General features: G+C 44.3%; 1 protein-coding gene across 2 annotated transcripts in view; it reads left to right on the top strand.

Annotated features, from left to right (window-relative positions):
* Positions 1–16,475: 16,475 nt before the first annotated feature.
* PGAP6 (post-GPI attachment to proteins 6) overlaps positions 16,476–18,128 on the top strand; it is a 41,606-nt gene continuing 39,953 nt past the window's right edge. For both annotated transcript variants that reach the window (XM_067551177.1, XM_067551178.1), the window contains exon 1: positions 16,476–16,997. In XM_067551177.1, coding sequence (XP_067407278.1) covers positions 16,892–16,997 — 106 coding nt within the window. In that variant the 5' untranslated portion in view covers positions 16,476–16,891. The remainder of the gene's footprint in view (positions 16,998–18,128) is intronic.

The raw sequence follows: 18,128 nt of genomic DNA, 5'->3' as shown, positions 1-18,128 counted from the left end.
AAAACCAATAGTAAAAGGCTCTATAGCCATATAAATAGGAAGAAAACAAAAAAAGAAGAAGTGGGACCGCTAAGCACTGAGGATGGGGTGGAGGTTAAGGATAATCTAGGCATGGCCAAATATCTAAACAAATACTTTGCCTCTGTTTTTAATGAGGCTAATGATGAGCTTGGGGATAGTGGTAGGGTGGCTAATGGGAATGAGTATATGGAGGTAGAAATTACCACATCTGAGGTAGGAGCCAAACTCGAACAGCTTAATGGTACTAAATCCGGAGGAGGGGGGGCGGATAATCTCCATCCAAGAATATTAAAGGAACTAGCACGTGAAACTGCAAGCCCATTAGCAAGGATTTTTAAGGAATCTGTAAACTCGGGGGCTATACCGTTTGACTGCAGAATTGCTAACATAGTTCCGATTTTTAAGAAAGGGAAAAAAGGTGATCAGAGTAACTACAGGCCTGTTAGTTTGATCTCAGTATTATGCAAGCTCTTGGAAAACATTTTGAAAGAGAAAGTAGTTAAGGACTTGGAGGTTAGTGGTAATTGGGATAAAATACAACATGGCTTTGCAAAAGGTACATCATACCAGATCAACCTGATCTCCTTTTTTTAGAAGATAACAGACTTTTTGGACAAAAGGAATACAGTGGATCTAATTTACCTAGATTTCAGTAAGGCATTTGATACAGTTCCACATGGGGAGTTATTAGTTAAATTGGAGAAGATGGGGATTAATATGAAAATTGAAAGGTGGATAAGGAACTGGTTAAAGGGGAGACTATAATGGATCATACTGAAAAGTGAACTGTCAGGCTGGACAGAGGTTACTAGTGGAGTTCCTCAGGGATCGGTCTTGGGATCAATCTTATTTAGCCTTTTTATTACTGACCTTGGCACAGAAAGTTGGAATGTACTAATAAAGTTTGTGAACAACACAAAGTTGGGAGGTATTGCCCATACAGAGAAGGATCGGAATATCATACAGGAAGATCTGGATGACCTTGTAAACTGAAGTTATAGAAATAGGATGAAATTTAATAAAGTGCAAGGTCATGCATTCAGGGACTAATAACAAGAATTTCTGCTATAAGCTGGGGACGCATCAGTTGGAAGTGACAGAGGAGGAGAAGGACCTGGACATATTGGTTGATCACAGGATGACTATGAGCCGCCAATGTGATGTGGCTGTGAAAAAAGCTAATGCAGTCCTTGGATGCATCAGATGAGGTATTTCCAGTAGAGATAGGGAGGTGTTAGTACCCTTATACAAGGCACTGATGAGACTTCATCTGGAAGACTGTGTGCAGTTCTAATCCCCCATGTTTAAGAAAGATGAACTCAGACTGGAACAGGTGAAGAGAAGGGCTACTAGGATGATCTGAGAAATGGAAAACTTGCCTTATGAGAGGAGACTCAAAGAGCTTGGCTTGTTTAGCCTAACCAAAAGAAGGTTGAGGGAAGATACAATTGCTCTCTATAAATACATCAGAGGGATAAATATCAGGGAGGGAGAGGAATTATTGAAGTTCAGTGCCAATGTGGACACAAGAACTAATGGATATAAACTGACCATCAGGAAGTTTAGACTTGAAATTAGATGCAGGTTTCTAACCATTAGAGAAGTGAGGTTCTGGAATAGCCTTCCAAGGGGTGCAGTGGAGGCAAAAAACCTAGCTGGCTTCAAAAGTGAACTTGATAAATTTGTGGAGGGGATGGTATGATGGCACAGCCTAATTTGGCAATTGGCTGATCTTTGACTACTGGTGGTAGATATGCCAATGGCCTGTGAAGGGATGTTAGATGGGGTGGCTTCTGAGTTATTACAGAGAATTCTTTCTTGGGTGTCTGGCTGGTGAGTCTTGCCCACATGCTCAGGGTTTAACTGATCACCATATTTGGAGTTGAGAAGGAATTTTCCTGCAGGGCAGATTGGTTAAAGGCTCTGGGTTTTTTTTGCCTTCCTCTGTAGCATGGGGCATGGCTCGCTTGCTGGTGGATTCACTGTACCTTAAAGTCTTTAAACCAGATTTGAGGAGTTTAAGAACTCAGTCATAAGTCAGAGGTCTATTACAGGAGTGGATGGGTGAGGTTCTGTGGCCTGCGTTGTTCAAGAGGTCAGACTAGATGATCATATTGGTCCCTTCTGATCTTAGAGTCTATGATTCTATGAGTAAATACTGCTCCTAAATGTGCTGTTTAAACGTTGCATCTGTCATGTATATTCCCAGACAAAAAAACATCATTAACTCAGTTACAGTTGCACCTGTGATATTTGAAACACCACAAACACTAAAAGAAAGGAAATTACCTATGAATGTGATTTCAACATCTGTTACTGTCCTTTAACCAAAGTAACATCCCAGTAACTTTAACCTATAATCACAAAATATTTTAACCTAAAATGCTAGTTACAGCCCTAACTCTGACCCCTTTAAACTTGGTTACATCTGCTATAGAAAATATTTTCATAAAATGGACTTTATCTTCTCCAACTCTTTTGTTAGACATCAAATAGACTTTTCAGAAGTTCTATTAAAGGAACAATCCTTAATATAAATTACCATTCATTTCAAGCTATATTTGTCCTTGTAAAGTGTACACTGTGATGTAATTGAAGCATTAAAATAGCTAATGTGATCCTGTGAGTTGTTTTCTCTGCCTATTGTATCCACTTCAATAGAAACAACAAATGACATTGACTACATTATGGGAGTGGCTGGTAGTATTGCCTATCATTAATATTGCCAGAAACTTCCAATTATAAAACCTTTTTTTCAGTTGCTTCTAACTTTGCTAGACTTTAACTGTTTGAGCTAATGTTTTCCATACCGAGTGTTTGCCTCAGACTTAATTGTATTTGAAAATTTCAGTCAAAACAGCTTAATCATTTCCAAGAAAAAGATAGAGGGAAACATATGTTGTTTTGTCCATGTTAAGAAAATCTGGCAACCTTTTATTTGAGAAGCAGTAGTATGCCGAGCTTTGGAGCAGGGACTTGGAATTTGGCTGGGAGTAGGGGTGGGGTGGCCTTTGTTTCAAGGATGTGCCTTTTGCATCTTTGTGAAAATCTGGCCAAATTGCAGGTCACACATCGCAGTAGAGATGTCTTAGATTTTAGCAGCTAATTCCTTAAATATTCAGCCCTCTTATGCCTAATTAAAAACTGTGTCATAATGCATGTGCATAAGAGGGTCTAATTAAGGTTCTACTAGCTTAATTTCCTAACTTTTGGGTGCTTGACTTCACAAATTTAATAATGTTCTTTTAAAATATTTTTGAATAATAGAATGTTTACTGTGAAAGTATTAGATAATATTTTTGCTAAAAGTTTATTTGATGATATGCAATGGGCCATTCTTTCAAAGGATTTGCGCCTTTCAGTGGAATTTTTGTGCTCTTACCAACACGTACAAGCGGAACATCTTTCAAAGGAGAGTACAAAGGAGGTGAAGGTCAGTTGTGCCCCTCAGAGTTATGCCTGCCAGGGAGGGGGGTGTTATGCGGGGTGTGATGAGATGAATGCACCCTGTGAGTTCCTCTTCAAAGAGCCACACCTGAGCACAAGTGGCAATTGTAGCCCCAAAACTTTGCATCAAAATGCTACCCATTGCAGTTGCGAGCAGGTGACCACTGCATGCCGGCTGTTGAGTTTTAGGCCAGCCACATACAACCAATCAGCCACTCAGCAGGAGCCTGTGCCCAGTCACCATTGCAGCAGCCACCTTCTCCCGCCTCACCCCAAGCTCTCTGAGGATGCAGAAATAAGTAGGAAGAGGAGTCTCACCACACACCCACCAAAGGGCATCAATAAACTGACACCAGACCAGCCTGAACCCTCATGAGGGGTTACCAGGGATCAGGAGACACACAGATAGAGCCATGCCTTACCAGTGAGGGGTCCTATCACTACCATATGTGGTGGGGACAAAGGTGCACCTGTCAGGGAACTGGCCAGGAACATTGCAGGGATCAGAAGCCAGTGCAAAGCTGGTCCCAGGAAAGCTGCAAGCATGGAGAGAAAGTCCAGTGAGAATGGTTACACCCAGGGCAAGGTGAGATAGAAAGATGAGTGGGGTCCTTCAAGGAATTATACTGGGACCTGTGCTGTTCCACCTGTTCCTTAATGAGCTGGAAAAGGGGGTGAATAGTGAAGTGGCAAAGTTCTCAGATAATACAAAATTATTCAAGATATTTAAGTTCAAAGCAGACTGTGAAGAGTTACAAAATTAAACGGGTGACAGGGCAACAAAATGGCAGATGAAATTTAACATGGAAAAGTGCAAAATAAAGTCCATTGGAAAAAAGAATCTCAACTATAATATCCAACAATGGGCTCTAAATTAGGTGTTACAACTCAAGCAAGAGATCTTGGAATCACTGTGGCTAGTTCCCTTAAAACTTCTGCTGAATGCTCAACAGTGGTCAAAAAAGCCACAAACATGATAAAAATAAGATAAAATATCATAATATCACTATACAAATCCTTGGTGCACCCACACCATGAATATTTTGTCCAGTCCATTTCAAAAAGATATATTGGAACTGGAAAAGTTCAGAGAAGGGCAACAAAGATGATCAAGGGTATGGAATAGCTTCCATATGAGTAGAAACTAAAAAGATTAGGGCTGTTCATCTTAGAAAAAAGATATGAGTCTCATTTAGTTAGTTATGGGGATATGATAGAGGTCTATAAAAGGGCTGTAGAGCTCTATAGAATCATGAATGATGTGGAAAAAATGAAGTGTTATTTACCCTTTCATACAATAAAAATATGAGAGGTTACTTGATAAAATTAATAAGCAGCAGGTTTAATACAAACAAGAGGAAGTACTTTTCCACACAATGCACAGCTAACCTGTGGAACTCATTATCACAGAATGTTGTGATGGCCAAAAGTGTAACTGGATGCAGAAAAGAACTGAATAAGTTCATGGAGGTCCATCCATGGTTGTTAGCCAAGATGGTCAAAAATGCAACTTTATATTCAGGATGACCCTAAATTTCTGACTAGCAGAAGCTGGGAGTGGATGATAGGGGTGGAACACTCCAGAATTATCCTGTTTTGTACCCTCCCCTGAAGCTCTGGTATGGGCCACTGTTGAAGACAGGATACTGGACAAGAAAGACCATAGTCTAACCCAGTATGGCAGCTCTTATGTTTTTATGATATTACACAATGCCCAATCTGCCTGTGATAGGATGTCCACCCCATAAAGGCCTGAACAGGTTAAAAAAGGCCAATTAACCTTATAGGCTGCACCTGGAGGAGAGAGAGGGCCTGATAAAAGCTAACTGAGGGGGCAGGTACAGGCTGAACTTGTATAAAGCCAGGAAGTTGAGAGAAGGAGAGGGTTGCAGTGAGGAGTTTTTCAGTCCCTTCCTAGAGAGAAAGGGATTTGCTAGGGATAAGGCAGTGTTCTAGGGTGAGAGTAAGCCCTGGGATGCTGCCCTGGACTTCAGAGTCTGGCAAGTAGCTGAGAAAGGTGAAATAGCCAGTGGGAGCAGACAGCTCAGGCTTGTAAACCCTGGATGGGTGGGCCAGGAGACAAAGAAATTAGGTAGGAAGGAGCCCAGTAAAATGACAGCAGGGTCTGAGATTGAGTAGCTCCTGATTGCTAGGCATAGGGTCCCTCTGCAGGAGTAGTGGTGGGCCTGGGCTCCCCAACAAGCCATTAGGAAAGTGGCACTGAATCTGGACTTGGACTGGAAGCCTGCCTGACAAGGCATACAAACCGCTTGTCCAGTGGGATTTGTATATGCTGGAAAGGGAGGACTAAATAGGAGCTGGCAGGAGGGCTGGCTCACAAAGGGAGAGCACTCTGAGACCTAGAGAGAGGTGGGGGGCACCAGACCAGGTGAGAGCTAATCCCTAGGGTTGCCAATGTTTTGTTTAAAAAATAAGGGACTGTTTTCTTAGCACCACTGCCCCACCTCTCCTCCTGATATTATCATTATCATTTGCCAGGAGTATTTCTTACTGCATTTTGCAGCAACTGCTGATCTGAACTGCCCAGGAGCACTGTGGCCATTGCAAAAACCGATCAAGTTATGTGTCAGGAGGGAAGGTTATCAGATGACCCAATTCCTCATCCACTAAGGCCTGGTCTACACTTGAAAAGTAATTACTGTGGTGCGTGACAGCCACACTACCCTCCGTGGGTCAGTGGAGTGTGTCCTCAACAGGAGCACTTCCACCAACCTATAAGGGGCCTTGTGGGGTGCTGAGAGACATGGCTTTCAGCTCTCTGCAGGGAGCACCCACAGGCTTCCCTGATGCTGGTGGGTTGCCCTGTTCCCCAGGGTCTGGATGCCTGTGGCTTTTCCCCTGCTCCTATCTGGTTACCTTATCTGACACTGCATCACCCTCTCTATTCCAACATAAGCCCTACACCTCTCAGTGAGGTGGTTTTATTATGTCGGCATAGCAGAGGAGTTACATCACTGGGAGGAGCATGTGAATGCATACACCTCCCCTGTTTTGTCGACAAAACTCTCTACTCTAGACCAGCTCTTAATCATAGGCAAATGGGGATGCTGTGGCTAAGCTCCCAATAGGAACTGAGCACATCAGCACTTTTCAGGGAGAAGGTGCAAATTATGAACCTCTGCCATGGGCTACTGGGCACCCCCTCCCCCTCGTCTCTGATTCAGCCTGTACGCACACTGCCCTGCTCTACCAGTTGTCATCAGCACTGACCCTGCTCCTTGAGTCAGCCATCTCCAAGATGCAGAGAAACCAGCTATTGCTCCTCCCCACCAATCAGCCTGACCCCCTAGCCGAGGAGCCCTTACACTCACCCTGCCCAGGGGGCCTCCGCCCTTGAGGAAGCCCCCTAACATCCCCTCCAAGGAACCTCTGCCTCCCCCATCCTGGTCCCTGCTCCTTACCCTCCCTGCTGTCTGCTCTGCTTCCCTGACACTGAGAGGAGCGGGAGCCTCAGCCACTGTGGTTTCAGCACACTGAGGGTCCAGCATGCAGAGCTGGACCCAGGGGCTGCACCCGCAGAGCTCCTAGCCATGTGACCTGCACATGGTATTCACAAGATTGTAGCATGGCACATATGTGCACACGTGCACATCTTACAAGTGAGGGGGAGGAACCAGCACATTTCATTGGCAACTGGCAAGGCAGTAGGAAAAACCAACCAGGCTGGTTAAGAACTGGCCATCTGGCAACCTGTACAAAGATGAAAAAATAAGGGACATCCCGTGCTGTTGGCAACCTATATCCCCAGACCCAGGCACAAGGAGGTGCCTAGAAGTGAGTGTACCCCATCACACAATTAAATTTTAAATATTGGCACATCCTAAGATTTCTTCCAGTCTTCTGAAACTTCCCTGGTATTCCAAGACCTAATGAAAATGAACATTAATAGTCCAGTGAGTTCCTCAGCCCACTCTTTTAAAATGCTTGGATGCAAGTTATCCAGGCCCACTGATTTAAAAATGTCTAACTTCAGTAGCTGCTGTTTAACATCCTCTTGAGATACTAGTGGAATGAAAAGTGATACCATATGTTATGACTCCATCATGTGTTTCCCCCAAATACAGAACAGAAATATTTATTCAACTCTTATGCATTATTATTGATGTTTCTACCATTTCTATCTAGTGATGGACTAATGCTAAAATTCTTTTTGCTCCTAATATATTTTTAAAACTTTTTATTGTCTTTAACTCTGCTGGCCATAGATTTCTTCTTGTATCCCTTTGCTTCCCTTATCAATTTTCTACAATTCTTAGCTTCTGATTTATATTCATTGCTATCAACTTCCTCTTGCTTCCATATCTTAGATAATTTAAAAAAATATTATAGCTGCCTTCACTTACCCTCTAGCCCAGGTTGGTTTTATAACCAATGCAGCCTTCTTCCTTGATTGTGGCTTTTGGAACATCTAATAAAGTGTTCTTAAACAATTCCCAATTATTATTCACGTTTTCTGCTTAAATTCTTCCTCTGAGCTGGTATGGCTCATAATTGTTGAGTTTTGTGAAATGGGCCCTTTCAAAGCACCAAATATCTATTTATCTTGTCTGTCACTGGTCAGGACTTTATTCTGTTTGCACATTACAAATGTGATCAAGTCATGATTGCTTATATTTAAGTTACCATTAATTTTTAGTTAATAGTAGTTTGCTGCTAATTAGATCCAGCCCAATTTCCACTGAGATTGAGACAATAGGATCAGACTATGCATTGTTAAACCCCTCCAAAACGTTCTTCAATTGTTTTTGTGACTTTTGTGCTTCATTAGAGGGCCTCATTGTGTAAACTGTGAGCTGTGATTTTATCAAAGTTTCTTTTTTCACTTGTTTAGGATAGGTGACTTTTCTTGTATCCACAAGCCTGGGGCAGAGAATCAGGGAGCTGCAGCTATTACTACCTGGTGGTTCTCAGCTTCTCCTTTTACTTTCCCCTGAGATGCCCCAGGTAGCTGTGTGGGGGAGGAGACCAGTTCTTTGCCAGAGCCTGTTGAGCCCCTGGCATAGAAGCAGGCCATGGAGCAGGCAGAGCTATTCTCCCTCCTGCCCTGCCATGCAGGAGGAGCTCAGTGGGGGTACTGTTGAGCTGCTGCAGCAGGGAGGGAGGGACAGCAGCAGATTGGAGTAGTTGCAGAGTGTAGGCCAGGGAGTCGGGAGCACATTTTCAATTCATCCTCAAATGCACATTTTCTTAATGCAGTTGCCCTCCAAGACCACATTTTAGAGGTTCAAGGATCACAACTGACTTCTGGGCCACAGGCTGGATGCCTTGTCTAGGGCCCATATGCCAGCAGGTGATGTGCACTCCAGCACAGCCCCTTCCCCACTCCAGTATCAGAACTGGAGAGAGGGAGGCTTAGGAGCCGGCTATGCCTGCTCTGTGCTCCCTGGGGACTCCCCCACCATGCCAGTTTGAAATAACATGTTCTGCCCACAGGCTGCGAAGGTTGGAAATCCTGTTTTAAAGTTTGGGATTTGAACTGGCCTGATGAGCCTAGAATATGGGAGAAACACACTGACAGATCAGAGTCGCGGAGCAATGGTGCCACAAGGAGCAAGCCATTTTAACATACGCCTGGGCTACATCAGAAAGTGTTGCTGGCATAGCTATGTCGGTCAGAGAGTGAAATATCACCCCCCATGGATGCAGCTATACCAGCAAAAGCTCTAGTGTAGACAGTTATGCCAGCAAAATCCGTTGCCGGTATAGTTTATTCCACCTGGGGAACTGGTTTAAGATGTACTGGGTGTTTGAGACAAGGAAGGAGGCAAAGCAGCACAGCACAGAAGCCTAGCCTGAGAGCTGTCTCTTCACCTCCTGTAGTTGCAGTTTCAGTGAGCCGAAGATTTTCATTATTGGGAGATGAGGAAAAACATGTTTTGTGGAGCCAAACTGGCCACCAAGGGGAAGTCCATTTAAACTCTATAGGAGCTATTCAAAGGCATCTGATGCCACTGTCTTATTTATATAGTTATTTACTTATTCTTCAGAATTTAACTTCAATAAATAAGCGTAGCTGCCCTCTAGCTATATTTAAAATTTTGTAAAAAAATGTTCTTTCAAGAACAAGGCTCTCTTTGCTCAGCTTCAGCTCTGAAATGTTGTTTGAACTTCTGTTTAAATACCTGAAAAATCCTGTACGCAGACACCGTATGGTTAGCTAGGCAGCAATTCAGCCCTAACCAGGCACACATACATCCATCAGGTGCGAGGGGCACCCCCACAGTTATGTCCATGGTCCATTTGGTGGTTTGTTTGTTTTTGTTTAGCGTTGTAACTGGGCTGATGAAGCTTGGTCCCAGTGAAGTCGGTGACAAAACTCCCATTGACTTCAAAGAGGCCAGAATGTCATGCTGAGTTATGAGTTGCTGCAATTCTTATTAGAGCCACAAGAGGAGGCAGTTTTCAAGGCATCTTCTTTTGGTTTCTTTACACTGACCTCTGAGCACAGCTTAGGCCAATGGCTTTAAACCAGCAGTACGCGTGCCCCTGGGAGGTCTTCCAGGGGTACATCCACTCATCTAGATATTTGCCCAGTTTTACAGCCAACTACATAAGAAGCACTAGCGAAGTCAGTACAAACTAAAATTTCATACGACTTGTTTATACTGCTCTATATACTATACACTGAAATGTGAGTACAATATTTATATTCCAATTGATTTAGTTTATAATTATATGGTAAAAATGAGAAAGTAAGCAATTGTTCAGTAATAGTGAACACTTTTGTATTTTTGTCTGATTTTGTAAGCAAGTAGTTTTTAAGTGAGGGGAAACTTGGGGGTATGCAAGACAAATCAAACTCCTGAAAGGGGTACAGTAGTCTGGAAAGGTTGAGAACCACCGGCATAGGTAAAGGCGGTGCAAGTTTCCCACACTACCCCAAAGGGCTTAGCCCAGATCTGGAGAGATCCTCTCTAGGAGAGTGAGTATAGTTCACTCTCCATTGCCTTTCTATTGAGATTGCCAATTAGTGCCAATGGTAGTGGAGGTTTTGTAGATTCCCTCCATGGAAGGGGGAAAAATTCACCTAGAAAATTTCTCTGACTCATTTGAAGGCAACCAGTAAACTTACCAGGAGCATAAAGTGTGAGCTGATTATTAATAGAAAAAACTGCAGTTTTTAGGAACTGGCTCAAACAAAAGAGAGAAATGAGAATCAAGAAGGGAATAAAACTAGTATGGTGGTTGATATTTACTCTGATAATATTGTTTCCATATTGGTAGTGGAACTGAACTCAGAATTAAAAGGAAACAACCCATCATATGCAGGGGAAAATTCCTTCCAGACAGAGAGACCGGTGGGTGAGGTAATAGCTTTTATGGGACCAACTTCTGTTGGTGAGAGAGACAAGTTTTTGAGCTTACACAGAGCTCTTCTTCAGGTCTGGGAAACTAACTCAGGCTAGATCTACACTATACAGTTGCTTCGGTATAACTATCTCACTCAGGGGTGTGAAAAGTTCACACCCGTGAGAGATGTAGTTATACCAACCTTAACCCTCTGTGTAGACAGAGTTTAATAACTCCACCTCCACCACATAGCAAACAGGAAAGCTCTCTCCTGTTGGCTTAGTGTCTTCACTAAGAGGTGCAGCTGAAACCTTGCAAGTTTGTAGTGTAGACCTGCCCTCAGAGTGTTACTGCTAAATACAAGGTGGAACAGATTGTTTAGCATAAGTAGTTCACACATATTTCAAGGGATCATTCAAGTGAACTATCCCAATAACACTCCTCCAGTCATGTGGGGTGGGAGGGGAGAGGAGAAAGAAATTGGGGGTGGGAAGTGTTAGTGAGTTACAGATTGTTGTAATAAGCCATAAATCCAGCGTCTCAATTTAGTCCATGATTTTGAGTATATTCCAAAGTTATGAATTTAAACTCCAAGGCTCCTCTTCTGAAAGTATTGTGCAGGTTTCCTTTGAAAATGAGGACTGATAGGTCAGATATAGAGTGATCGCTTTATGAAAAGTGTTCACCCCCAAGTGATAGGGTGTTTTTTGTCTCTTATCATTTTTCTGTGCAAGTTCATTCAAGAGCACAGTGATTGTCTGGTTTCACCCACATAGTTGCTATTGGAGCATTTACTGCACTGGATAAGGTACCCCACATGTTGTGATGGGCATGTGTAGGACCCATGAATCTTGAAAGGTTTGTCATGGGGTATGTTGATCATTGTAGCAGTGGAGATATTTCTGCAGGTTTTGCATCTATTCTGGCAGGGTCTGGTGCCACTTTGAGTTGGAGTGTCCTGGTCTGTGGGGAGCTTGCTTCTGATGATGAGGTTGGGGGGTTGTTTGAAGGCCAGAAGAGGGGGTTCATGAAAGATTTCTTACAGAATGGTGTCCCACTGAGTATGGGTTGTAGTTGTTTGATGATATCCTGTATGGGTTCTAGTGTGGGGTGTTAGGTGAGAACTAGGGGTGTGTGGTTGGAGGGGGGTTTATTTCTGTATTGAAGCAGGTTCTCTCTGGGTATTTGGGTGGCCTGTTCCATGATTATATCTACTTCTTTGGTGGAGTGTCTTTGTTTGGTGAAGGCAGTTTGGAGCATGTTAGAATGTATATCCTGGACTTTCTCCTCGGAACCTATTATGTGGTATCAGAATGCCTGGCTCTAGATAACCAATTTCTTGTTGTATTTGGGGTAGTTTCTGGATCTATGAAGGTAGGTGTGGTGATCTGTAGGTTTCTTGTATATAGTTTTCTGTAGGGTTCCATTGCTGAAGCTGATCGTGGTGTCCAGGAAGTTGATGCTAGTGTAGGAGTGTTCCAGAGAGAGTTTAATGGATGGATGGTGGTTGTTAAAGTCATGGTGGAAATCCACGAGGGACTTTAAGTGGTCTGTCCAAAGGATGAAAATATCATTGATGTATCTCAGGTACATCATTAGTTTTGTGGTACATTTGTCCAGAAAGTTATCTTCAAGGTGGCTCATGAAGAAGTTGGCATATTGGGGAGCCGTCCTAGTACCCATGGTTCCCATGGTTTGGACAAAGAGTTTGTTGTGTGAATGTAAAATGTTTATGGGTGAGGATGAAATGGATGAGGTTGGCGATGTGTTTGGGGTGGCTATCTGAGGGTTGTCCATTGTCTTGCAAATATTTGAGGCAGGCAGTTATGCCGTCATTGTAGGGATGTTGGTGTATAGGGAGGTGACATCCATGGTGGCAGGGATGGTGTTCTGAGGGAGGTTGTTAATGTTGTGCAGTTTGTGGAGGAAGTCGGTTGTGTCCTAGAGGAAGCTGGCCCTTTGTGTGGTGAGTGGTTTGAAGATGGTTTCTATGAATCCCAATATTCTTTCAATCAGAGTGCTATGGCCAGATATGGTGAGTCTGCCTGGGCTCCCTTGTTTGTGTATTTTGGGAAGCATGTAAAAGGTCCTTGGGGTGAGTCTGGGGGGGATGAGTTTGTAGAGTTTCTCTTGGAGTCATTTGGGGAAAGAATTGATGATCTTAAATTCCTGAGTAAATTGTGGTGCAGGGTCATCTTTGAGTTCTTTACAGTAGGTGGCATTGTAGAGTTGTCAGTTGGTTTCATTAATGTAGTCATCACGGTTAAGAACTATGATGTCACCCTTTATCTGCTGATTTGATCACTGTCTGGTAGTTAGATTTTAGGAACCATATAGCGGTCCTCTTGGTGGTGGAGAGATTATGGTAGACATGATGTTTGCTAAGGATTTCACAGTGCATTTTTTTCCTGAAGCAATCAACGTAATGATCAAGAGTGTGGTTTCATCTACTCTGTGGTGTCCAATCAGATGATTCTTTTTTCTTATGATTGTCAGTGGGTATGTGGTAATTGTGAGTGGTGTCGTCATTGCTGTGAAAATTCTTGGAGGCAGAAACAGTGGATGAATTCTTCAGTTCTCCACGTTAATATGGTATCAAGTTGTGTGGTGGGGCAGACGTTCAGTCTCTTAGAATACAGATAACTCAGCTCCAGTGAGGAGCAGGGTTGATAAACTGATGATGACTGGGTGTTGGGTAGTGTCTATGTGGTGGGTACTAGTGCCATAGTTTCTCCTAGATGCAGTGTTCTGTGGGGTGTGGAGTAGCAGTAGTTGGTTCCATTTTCTCTTTTGGAGTTGGATTGGTGTTGTCAGGCTTTTTTACAGCTGTTTTGGATTTCTTGTGTGATTTCCAGGTAACTTCCCTGTTTTTTTGTTTTTCCCCTCCCCCCGTGAATGGGAGCAAATGATGATTTCTTGTTTGAGGTGGTCCCTGTTGGAGTATGTGAAATGCAGTAAGAGGTTCCTCAGTTTCTCCAAAATCCATCTGCAGAGCTGTTCAGCATATTTGGAGTTGTATGTAGTGGTCAGAGAGTTACAGATGGTGAGACCTCTGCAGATGATGATTTGTTTCTTGCATTTGCTCAGGAAGTAGATGTTGCTGGTAGGTTTTGCTTACTTTTTCATCATGTTGTGGAGTTTCCATTTCAGATGACAAACTTCAATATCTTCCATTGTTGTATGGAGTGTTGTAGTCGTATTGGTCTCAGAATATTAGAGAGACAAGGTGGGTGAGGTAATATCTTTTATTGGATCAACTTCTGTTGGCGAGAGAGACAAGCTTTCATGTTTACAAAGAGCTCTTCTTCAGGTCATAGGGAACTTGCATAACATTTTGAAAAGACAAGCCTGGGAGCTTAAATTCATAACTGTGCTAGACACTAAAAATCACAGATGGATGGAGTTTTCATGCTTACAAAGGGCGGCTCTCACATACAGAACATCCATAACGTTAAATACAATGGTCTCAAAATATGTCTGTTTGTCATATCTGTCATGATCCTGGGAACTTAAATTCATAACTTTGTTAGACACTAAAAATCATGGATTTGGTAAAGATACTGGATTTATGGTTCACTGCAACAATCTATAACCCAAAATCTGCCTTTGTCCTGTCCTGCAGCTTCCCCAGCCGCATCTCCCAAATTTTTGCATGTGGGCAAAGAATGGATTTTTGCTACCCGCAAAAAAGTCTGGGACTGCTCTCCTGGCTGTCCCCAGCACCTTCCACACACACCCGTGAACACTCTGCCAGTCAAACAAATATTAGCACCTAAGAATGTGCATGTTTGATTTTTAAATCAGGAAACTAAAATCTCTGCTTGATATGCATGAATTCTGGCAGCATCAAGACTCAAGCGCAAGAGCAGTCATCCTCTCTGGGCAGAACTGAGCTCTCCAATACCTCCTCTAACCTAATGAACCTTTCTAGAATTTGACTGCTGCAGCCATGGTACTAATGGCCCTAAGATTTTGGAAGTAGGCCTGAGAAATTTCCGTAAAGCCTGAGCCAGAGTAGATTCATATTGACAATTTTTTAAAAAGCAGATTTTTTAAAATTTAAATTAAATACAGATTTATTAAAAAAAAAACTATTTAAAACTAAATTTGAAATTGAAAACCTATATTAAGGCCTAAATGCATTTTAATATATTAAAACAATTTTAAATTAAATTAAAAAATATTAAGCAATACATATTTCTTGCCCAGTGTTAAAGAAAGCACTAAACTGGTGGAAGTCACTGGTTAAGCACCTGGAACTAGAGTTGATGAGCTAACCCAGCTTTTGACAGTAATAGCCTCTTCTGCAGGTGTAGAGAAAATATTTTCTTCACTTCAGTTTATTCAACTAGTTCAGTTCAGTTACTAATTCTTTCAATGCTGAAAAAACAATTGAGCTGAAAAAGCAGGAAAGTAATTTTTCTCTTCCAATCTATGAATAAAAATGAGGTGTGGGGGGATGACCTCGACTAGTGTTAAAATCTTTAACGACAGTGTCCAGAAATAATCGTTGAAATTCACTATTAAAGAAAGGAAGTACTATATTTAAATAAATTTTAAATGGAAAACATGCTTTGGTAAGCTTTTTTGATAAATCTTTTTGTTCTGTTTCCAGCAAATATAAGGTACTTTTATTTAATTTTTTTTGGTTTTGTGCTTTTTAACTGAATTTGAATTTCCATCCAAACAGTTTGACACAAATCACAAGTAAAAAATTAAACATACATTTATTTACTCTAGATTATCATTCAACATTTTTAGACAAAAAATGTAAAAATTAAGACTGAATAAATGTAAATTAAACTATATAATTGCTCAAATAAATGTGTACTGACATAGTGTATCCTTCTGGTTAGCAAAAAGAAGCACCACATTTAGTGTAAAAGCTATACTTAGTTGCAAATTAACAGGTTTTAATGGTTACCAACAATGAGAATCAACCTTTCTTTAGGAAAAGAGCTAAAATGTACACATGCAAAACAGGTGTGAATTTAAAGTGGATTAGTTAAACTGCAGTAAACTCCGGTGTAGACATTCTCATTCAGAATTCACATGGCCTTTATTTGGTTTCATCATGAATAAAATAAATCAAATTAAGGCCACTTCAATTCTGAATGAGAGGGCATGTCTACACTACAAAATTGAGGCCTTGTCTACACTAGCATTTATTCTGGCAAAACTTTTATCATTCAGGGCGTGAAAAAAACACCCCCCACTTAGTGACATAACTTTTGGTGGCATAAGCGCTTGTGTGGACAGCACTATGTTAGCGGGAGCCGACATAGCTACTACCACTCATTTAGGTGGTTTTATTATGTTGGTGGGAGAACCTCTCCCATCACACAGCTACACAAGTGCTTATGCCAGCAAAATTTATGTTGCTCAAGGGGGTGTTTTTTCACAACCCTAAGCAACAAAAGTTTTGCCAGCATAAATGCTAGTGTAGACAAGGCCTAAACTAACCTAACCTAATTTACATGTACCTACAGATGCAGTAGTCATTACAGGGCTTGTGGTTGGTGTGTGTCCTCACCTCGATGATCATAGTGTGAGCTGGGGACACCCACACGTCTGATCCCGAGGCTAGTTCCGGGGCAAGATCCGGTCACTGTGTGGGGCCCTCGGTATGTGTAGGTTGGGGGGGAGAGGTCCCTCGGGGTGATGTGCTCGCTCTAAGGGAGTCATCACTTTGGGGAGCTCTCCAGGGTATGGGGTGCACAGGGAGATGTCGTTGGGCGGGCTGGGTCATTCTGGGACAACGGGTCATTGGGGGGGTAGATCTCAGGGGTCGAGGTGTATGGGGAGTCTCTGGGTTGCGTCTCTCCAAGGGGCTCGATGAGGTAGGGGTCATTTCCATTCCTACTTCACTCACTGGACTGAGGAAGCACCTCCCGCCGCGCCCCGAACTGGCTGAGGCTGGGCCCTTCCATTTGGGGCGGGGCCGGCGCGGCCGAGCCCGAGCCGTAGAACTGAAGCCGGCGGGGCGGGACTGGCGTTGGCCAGAGCCAGCCTAGAGCCGCGGCGGGAGGCTGGCAATGCGGTCCCGCGGCGGACGGCGACCGCAGCCCCTGGCGGCGAGGGCGATGCCGGGATAGCGCGGCCGGTCGGTACCATGGCGCGGGCAGCGGGCCCGGCGCTTGGGCTCCTCCTCCTGCGGCTGCTGCTGCAGCTTCTCTCGCTCCCCGCCGCCCGCAGCAGCCGGCCTGGCGGCCCCCACGGTGAGTGAACGGAACGGAACGGGGCGGGGTAGAGCGGAGACGTCCGCCCGGCAGGGCCTCGCCGTGTGGGGCTGAGCCCTGCTTCCTCGCTCTGCCCGTCCGGCTCGCTCTGCTCCCCCGGCACAGAGGCGCAGCAGGGGCGGGCAGCTGCCCTCAGCGGGCGCTGGGCACCAGGGGGCTCCTCCCGTCTCCAGAGAGCTGCCCTGGGAAGTCGGTGGGGCTCAGCGGCCGCTGCCCGCGGGCCGAGTGCTTGTCAGCTCCAAGGGGCAGCCCTAGGCCCGGGAAGCCCGTACGCTAGGCCAGCCGGCTGCGGCGCTTCACCCGTAGGGAAGGGAGCGGGAGCCGCCCGGTGCCTGGTCCCGGCTCCCGAACGGAGGCGCTGGCTGCGGAGGGGCAGCGCTGACAGCCTGGACTAATTCCCTGTGGTGGGGGGGCGGGGGGCGGCCGTGGAAACAGCCTAAATACCCGCTTAGCGCTGCCTGCAGCCTGCCTCTCCCCAGGGCTGGAGCAGGGGAATCAGACTCTCAGGTGCTGCTTTCCTCACCCAGCTGCCAGTGCAGCCTAGGCTTGGAAACGGGGCGGCTATGGCGGTCTGCTGAGAGGCCTAGACTCAGAGCTTGTTGACCAGCTGTGCAGGGAGAATCCAGGGGCCACTGCTCTGTTTTCTGAGCAGTTCGTCAGTCGAGGCAGCGGCTGTTCTCTTTTCTTCAGTCTTTCAGTGCTTGAGTTTTGGAAGTGGGGGGCTCTGTGGGATTTGGCTCCCAGTTTCAGCCCCTTAACCTGAATGATGGCCAGGTCATCACTGGAGAGGTGTGTGTGAGGAGATGAGTATGCTGCCTTGGCTGGGCTCTTGGCCCTTGTGGGGGTGGCTTTCTCTTGACCTAAAGCCCCATATGCTAACTGTGTGCCATCCTTCTTGGAAAAGGGTGCGATTTCTGAACTTCTATCCCTGTGGAGGCATCACAACAGTAGAGGTATCACAGCCAGACATTTCTGTACCAATGCTGTGAGCATTGGTGGAGTTTGGTGATGGTGATGGCCATTGGCTTGTGCAGCTTGCCTTTCTCTCATTTAGGAGTTGCATCTGTGGGCACATCAAACCATGATTTCCTTGCAACTGTTGCATGTGCT

The sequence above is a fragment of the Emydura macquarii genome, unplaced genomic scaffold, assembly GCF_026122565.2.
Source record: "Emydura macquarii macquarii isolate MOO-44397 ecotype Brisbane River unplaced genomic scaffold, CSIRO-AGI_Emac_v2 contig_1348, whole genome shotgun sequence".
NCBI lineage: Eukaryota > Metazoa > Chordata > Testudines > Chelidae > Emydura > Emydura macquarii.
The sequence above is the reverse complement of the archived record's forward strand: the minus strand, read 5'-3'. Positions and strand labels throughout refer to the sequence as shown.